This window comes from Cyclospora cayetanensis, unplaced genomic scaffold, assembly GCF_002999335.1.
Source record: "Cyclospora cayetanensis isolate NF1_C8 unplaced genomic scaffold, CcayRef3 CcayRef3_contig_37, whole genome shotgun sequence".
Taxonomy (NCBI): domain Eukaryota; phylum Apicomplexa; class Conoidasida; order Eucoccidiorida; family Eimeriidae; genus Cyclospora; species Cyclospora cayetanensis.
The window spans coordinates 252,905-259,831 of record NW_020312336.1 but is presented as its reverse complement, the minus strand read 5'-3'; the positions used below and the strand labels follow the sequence as shown (position 1 = coordinate 259,831).

General features: G+C 52.3%; 2 protein-coding genes across 2 annotated transcripts; one reads left to right on the top strand and one right to left on the bottom strand.

Annotated features, from left to right (window-relative positions):
- The first annotated feature begins 1,220 nt into the window (after positions 1-1,220).
- On the top strand, positions 1,221-3,463 carry LOC34619013 (splicing factor 3A subunit 2). The gene is made up of 7 exons (XM_026334157.1): positions 1,221-1,292; positions 1,457-1,550; positions 1,733-1,881; positions 2,241-2,302; positions 2,748-2,839; positions 3,083-3,183; positions 3,389-3,463. The coding sequence occupies exons 1-7, from the start codon at positions 1,221-1,223 to the stop codon at positions 3,461-3,463; spliced, it is 645 nt and encodes a 214-aa protein (XP_026189942.1).
- Positions 3,464-4,322: 859 nt separating this feature from the next.
- On the bottom strand, positions 4,323-6,716 carry LOC34619012 (chromatin modification-related protein EAF1). The gene is made up of 2 exons (XM_026334151.1): positions 6,405-6,716; positions 4,323-6,218 (listed from the first exon to the last, which is right to left on the bottom strand). The coding sequence occupies exons 1-2, from the start codon at positions 6,615-6,617 to the stop codon at positions 4,323-4,325; spliced, it is 2,109 nt and encodes a 702-aa protein (XP_026189936.1). The 5' UTR covers positions 6,618-6,716.
- Between the last annotated feature and the right edge of the window lie 211 nt (positions 6,717-6,927).

Genomic DNA, 6,927 nt, shown 5'->3' with positions numbered 1-6,927 from the left:
AATCAAATTGTTATATTACCAAAGAACTTCGTTGAGCGCAGCATAGTCTTGAAGGAAACCATGACAGCAGCTTGGATTTTATAGTAAGTGATTGGGCGATGAGCAGCGGCATCAAACCATGCAATGTCAGTAACTCGCACGCCCAATTCAAGGTCCCTGTAAAGAGATACACAACTTCCGCCTCAATACTATCTTAGCAAAGCTAGTGAATTTTAAAAAAGGTCACTCTGTTTTCCCTATCCGAGCTCGTTAAGTCTCCGGCATTAGGAAGGAGTGGCAGGCAGGGTTCTCGTTGCTGAACCCTCAATGCACTCCAATCTTTCACGGCTAGTTGCACATAGCATCGAGCGCCCACGCACACAAAATTGTGTTTTGTTATTGCCCCATAAGCTCTCTACAATCAAAGAGAATATATGAGTAGACAAACCAGTTAATCAGTTCCTTCCTATATCTTAGCTAAAAATGACTTGTGCAGTAAAGCGTACCTAATTCTGGTCTTGCCCGCTGTGCGTGGGGAAAATGTGGAATATAGAGGAAAGAGAAGTAAGGGAGCAAACGAGGGATCATTGAAATAGGCAACTAGGTTAAAGTTACAGGTTAGGCTGCAAACTGCATTTCTTTGTGCATTCCTTGCGACAATGTGCCGCCTTCCTCAGGGAATGCATGTTGGGGCATCCTGTTCAGGCAGGTTAAAAGAGAAGACACAAGTACCCCGACAGTGCTCGGGCACGCTTCTTTCAAAGGATAACATTGGATCCGTATGCCGTTCCAGACACTACTTCTAAGCACTCAATGCTAAAGCAGCCCCTGGCAAAATTGTAGTCTGCATACACTAGGTGAATGCCCTTTCGGGGCTAGACCCCGAGTGCCACAAAAGGGATATTGACAAAGTCCAGCTATGGAAGCAGTATATAGTGGTGTATCAAATTTGAGTGAGAGCCCTGCATGTTTTTTTTATTTGCCCCACGAAGCGAACTGAAGGAGCGGCTGCATGCAGCGGCCGTACCACATATCAGTGGCCACTGGCCTTGTATTGGCTCGGATCCTTGCAACAAAACTGCTCCTTCAGACCAGAAATCGTAACGTTTAAGCCTCAAAGCATCTGTAGAAGTCAACTTTGGTGGTCCTGTACCGTCGTTTTACCTGGCCTTGGGGCTAGGCCACGTGCCGCCCGATTAAAATCTCACACTCCGCGTGTTTATCCTTGGACCTTTGCGAAAATGTCGGTGTATATGGACTATCAGAACAGAGTTGGGCATAAGCTCGGCTCTGGTGCCCCCGCCACTTGGCAGGTGAGGGAATTCACGCTGCAGATGAAGTGCCTGTGTTCTCTTACCTGGTGTCAAGCTGCACGCGGCAGTGTCGTGATAATAATAACTAATTACAAGCAGGACGCAACCGACAATCGCTGAAACAGCAGAACCGGCAACCACAGTGTGCTTCTTGTTGCTTATAGGAGGCTAACCTTGAGAGGAAGGAGCGGCTTCGGCGATTGGCCCTCGAGACCATAGATCTGAACAAGGATCCTTACTTCATGCGCAACCACTTGGGTCGGTTTTTGCAGCGCCTGGGGCTGCTGCATTCCGTGATGCTATAATTGTTGTTCTTCTCCCTTACTGTTAGGCCTGTTGCTGCCTCAAGATGCATGCATCCACCCTCAAGGGCCGTGGCTATATGCATTGGCTGCGCACGTTAGGCAATGCGGATTTGGGGTCTATGACTTGTATTTCAGGCCAGTTCGAGTGCCGACTCTGCCTTACACTGCACACGAATGAGGGTTCTTACCTCTCTCACACCCAGGGCAAGAAGCACCAAACAAACCTTTCGAGACGTCTTGCAAAGGAGAAGGCAGATGCCGTCATCGCCCCTATGCCACTAAAGGTAGTCTTCTTGTTGGATCTGCTGCTGATTTTCTAGTTGTTGTTTCTGTTGCTACCTGGCACGAAGGCTATCGCTTCCTTGCTGCTCGTTTTGCAGAGGCTGTAGGAGCCTGTCGTGACGGCGTAAATATCTGCTGCCCTTATGATCGGGCTGTGATTATTCATCCTTCGGACAACCACAGTTTTGTATTTTGACTCATTGCTTTTATACATTTGATGCCAATTCAGCCGCTGACGACAGTATTGCTGTTGTTGCTGTTGCTGCAGACGTCCAGTAGCAGCGGGCGGACAGCAGAGCGCATCCGTATTGGACGTCCAGGGTATCGCGTGACGAAGCTGCGAGATGAGAGGACTCGTCAGTTTGCTCTGCTCTGCGAGGTCGAGTATCCGGAGATAGTTCGTGGCACCCGACCGTATCACAGGTAGGTGTTTTCTTTAGTCGCTTGTAGTCACGGAAGATGTATTTGTTATGATGAAGGCTTCGTGAGATTGATCCATTCGTACTTATCAAGGCATGAACATGTTACACGTCCTCTTTTCTGACTTCTAGGGGTGCCCCATTTAGAGTGCTCTTGCATCGGCAGGCGTACCCGAGTACGGATCTGAACTGTGGTCATTACGCAAACCTTGAAAAAAGTAACATATGCTGCATGAAGGGTCAATTATGAAACTTTTGCGCATCATACACAACTGTGCTTAGGCTAAAAGTTCGTATCATCCCAAAGAGACCCTTAGTTTGTGTTTGTGAGCAGAGCACTGCATCGAAAGTAGGTGTTGCACGCACTGCTATTCCATGAAACGAGCGCACCAGGATAAAGATGCGATTTCTGTATGGCTTTGAGTTTTTGTGCGCTTCATCTGAATTAGGTTTATGTCGGCCTTCGAACAACGCGTGGAGACCCCCCCAGACGGAAACTATCAGTTCCTTCTTTTCGCCGCGGAACCCTATGAGACCATTGGTCAGCTGGAACTCATACCTTAGGGCGTAGAGTCTGCATTTCAGGATCGTCGGAAATGTGCCGTTGGTGCTTGTAGCTGTCAGAGCGCACTTCCATCTTGCGTTTCCTCAGCATTTCTGTGTCATATCGGCCTGTTCCTCCATTTCTCCGTTACCTGGGTGTCGCGGGCATTGCCCAGGACCTTTTATGGTGTCATTATTTCATTTGCTGTCTTGCTTCTCTGTTTTTGTACTATTGTTTCAGCCTTCAAGATCCCGAACATGGAGATTGATAGAGAAGATCCCCGGCATCATGCAGGTTGGGATGAAGAGAAGAAGGTCTACACAATGCAAATCTTTTTTTCCGTACGGATATTGTAATTTAAAGGCCCGTAGTTCTGGTTTCTTCAACCCGCCAATCTTCTCAAGTTCGCATTAAATTCGCTAAGGATAAATGGCTTTTTTAGCTAGCAGAGGGACCAGACATAGGGTTTACATTTCTTTGAGTCCTCATCTACCCAATCTAATCAGCTTGTAGCCCGGGTGTTGTTGCGATCTGATTTTGCTGCAGAGACGGCAGCCTCGGCCTCTCCCAGCACTACCTCAGCGCCCCACGACGTTCTTGCCAGTTGGCGCCCGCTGGTGATGCGGCAATCTTTTTCGAAATCAACGGACCCGACATTTTTGCATTTTGTACTACACTTGAGAGAAAAAAAAGGAAGTCAAGAAACCTGAGTAGGGGTTATTACCTACAATCTTTTGCTGTTGTTACAGAATGTTGGTTTGAAGTGTACACGTTGAGCTGCCCGAGAGGAGCATGCAAAACACCATATTTGGTGTATGTGTCCACCTACGCGTGCTGGTAAACAGGGATGTAGTACGCAGATAGCTGATAATCACTACCTGGTCTCTAAAAATGTGGAAAGCGCGAGCTCATCGTAGCCTTATTGTAGGGTGGATTGTCGCAATATGCGTAGCACACACCAGGGTATATATATAGTATGTATGAATGCACATAATTATGTATAAAACGCGACGAATAGGCACAGGCCCTTGAAATTTACGGCTCGATCTCGCTATTTTGCGGTGAACACCAACCGAGTTTTTTTTGCACTTTTAGAGCTCTGAATCTGTGGCGGATGAACGGAGTTTGGGAGGAAAGGGCAGCTGAGGGTATAAGGGCGTGCAGATTTTAATGGGCGGGGTGGTGGGGGCTGAGGGCTAAGGTTTTGGAGAGTAGCTGTGTAACGAGATTTGGAATAGGCCCTGCGGCGAACGATCTGTAAGGAAGCAACAGCTGCGGCGAACCCGCTGGTTTTCGCTGAATTGTGGGGGTAATGCCATGCCAGGCGGGTACCAGAGGCAGCGATACGCACAGCACTGGAATGCTATGGAGAGGAGTCACAGACAAACGATGGATTGAGCTTTTGCGTAAAACTATGACGACGAAAAGGGGTTCCTTTCATCGTTCCGGCAGCAGGGGTGGTCTTTTGCAGCTCTTTGGACTATTCGGAGTGCGGGTTGTGCGTCCTTGGCTGCTGTTCGTGTTGCCGGATTTGTTCGAGCACCATCTCTCTGTGGCGTTGTCGCTGCTGCTCCTCCAGCCGCTCCCGCTCATGCGGATGCAGCAGTGGGGTGGCACGCTGCGGGTGGTGTTCCTGTACTGGTGGGCCTAACATATTCTCTGCAAGCTTCAGGACGTCTTCGGTAAGTGCATCGTTTATTGCTACAGGCTGCAGCTCCTGATGCAATCCCTCAATACTTTGTGGTACCCCTGAGCCTCTTTGCACGGGGCGTGCGCCGCGGCTGCTGCTCTTTTCGATGAGGTGTAACAGGTGCTCCCGCTGCCTCGCTGCAGCAAGGGATTGTCGCGTGTGCAATAGCCCCATAAGCTTCAGCGAAGCAATACGTAAACGCAGCTCTAGGGGTATTGGTTGCTGCGACAAGGCAGCAGCAGCACTTGCTGCTGCCGCTGCTGCTGCAGCTCCATCGACGTTTGCAGTAGCGGCAGTATGCTGTGGTAGGCGTTCTTCCGTGGCACTACTTGCAAACGCAGTCGCAGCTGCTGCTGTTGCGGCAACGGCCCCTGCTGCAACTTGCTGCTGCACCTTCGGAGACTCGAATTCGGCCGCAACGGAGAGCACCAGCTGCCAATCTGCTGCTGCTGCTGCTGCCGCCATAACTTCAGCGAAGGCGTTTAGGGGCAGCTCTGGTGGTACAGCTGCTGCAGCTGAGAGCACCTCATCTTGCTGCAGTTGCTGCTGCAGCATGTACAGGTGCTGCTGCTGCTGCTGCCGCTGTTGCAGCAAACGCAGCACGCCGAGGGCCTCCCGCGGTGCTCCCGCTGCGGCGCAGGATCTTAGCAATGCAAGATACGGTATAACGCTCCCCGCTGGGGGGAACTGTTGAAGCATCGGCTGGATCCGATTAAGTTGCTGCTCCTCTTGCCGCAGTTGCTGCTGCGTGCTGATCAAGTGCTGCAGCTGTTGAATCGCCTGGTGTTGCTGTCGTTGCCGGTCCGCATGCGAGTGAACTAGCAGCTGTAGGCCTTCCCTCCACCTGCCCCCGGCTGCAAGAGCCTCCGCTGCGGCTGCATGTATAGCTGGAGCGTCAAGCGGCGGAAGTTGTTGTTGCTGCCGCAGCAGCTGTTGCTGCTCAAAGTCTCGCAGTAAGATATCTACTGTGCTCGAGCTCTGCTGCGCTGCAGCAGCAGTTAACAGCAGCAGGAAGGTCTCAGTCGTCGGGGCATATGCCTCGCCTCCACTCAAGCTACCAAGGGTATCCTCAGCAAAGTGGTCCTCCCCGTGCTGCACCTGTTGTTCTTGCTGCCGCAACAAGTCTCGCCTGTAGAAGGAAAGCGCCAGCTGCAAGCGCCCCGTTGCAGCTGCTGCAGCAACGGCGGCATTCACAACTTGGGCTTTCGGGAGATACGAGTCTCGCCGTAGCAGCTGCTGGAGGTGCTGGAGCGTCTCTGGCTCTAGTTGTTGTTGCTGCTCCTGCTGGGTGTTTTGCGCCTTCTGTGCAAGGCGTCGCTGCAGCAGTTCCTGGTATCCCTTAAGACTAGCCAGCTCGCCGTACAAATGAAGGGCCTTTTCATGCCTGCCTGCTGCAGCACAGCCGCTCACAAGAGCGGCATAGACACTCGACGGTAGGGCTTGCTGCAGCGCTGTTGCTGCTGCTCTGATGCCTTCGTCTTCCTTTTCGAGGCCAGCAGTCCAGGGGGCGACGCCTACTGCTGCTGTCGGGGCAGCAGCAGCCGCGGCTGTGCGAATCCTCCTTCGCAGCTGCTGAGAGAGATGCAAAGCTGCATCAGCAGCGCCTGCTCTGCTACAGCAGGTAACGGCCAGGCTAAGGACTGCTAGAGATGGCTCATGGCCCTCCGCCTGCATGTGCTCCAACAGCTGCACGCAGGCAGGCGTAGATCGCGAAGCGACGCATACCGTGAGCTGCTACGTATCACACGACAAACTACCAAAACAAGGGGGCTGGCGCCAATGGTCAAAAAATAAACGGTCTACTTCAAAAAAGACCCTTTAGAGGCCTGCATCCCCCTAAAACCAAACCTCTATTGTGGCTTTGCAGCCCACCTTTAGCATTCCGTGTTGCTCTCCCGATCGTTCCAGCAACGCAGCAACGCTGTGGAATGTCGCCTCGTCCGGGGGGGCCCCAGTGGCCTTCATCTGCCTATACACTTCAAACCCGCCAAGAGCGTCCCCCTGTCGCTCGCATGCATGCAGCAAGCAGTTGAAAATCACGGCGAGGCGTTGCTTCTCCCCCATACCTGCCTTCGGAACAGGCATCTCGCTACCTGCGGTCCCGCCCCCCTGGGAAGAAGCAAAAAGTGGGGGCCCCCCACTACTCACGGCTTCCAACAGCTGGAAGGCTCGAGCAAGGTCGATCTGAGGGGGAGCCGCCGCACTGCCATCCTGCTTTTGTTGTTGTTGTTGGCTCTCCTGCTCCCGCAAGATGCTTTGGGCAGCGTTTTCGGTGCTTGCTGCAGCATGTGAAGTCAGATGGCGATGGCGCGCCCGGTGTTCGTACACCGCAGCAGCCCTGCTACTGCTGCCGCTACACAATGCCAGGGCACCACTTCCTGCAGGATGCAAAAAG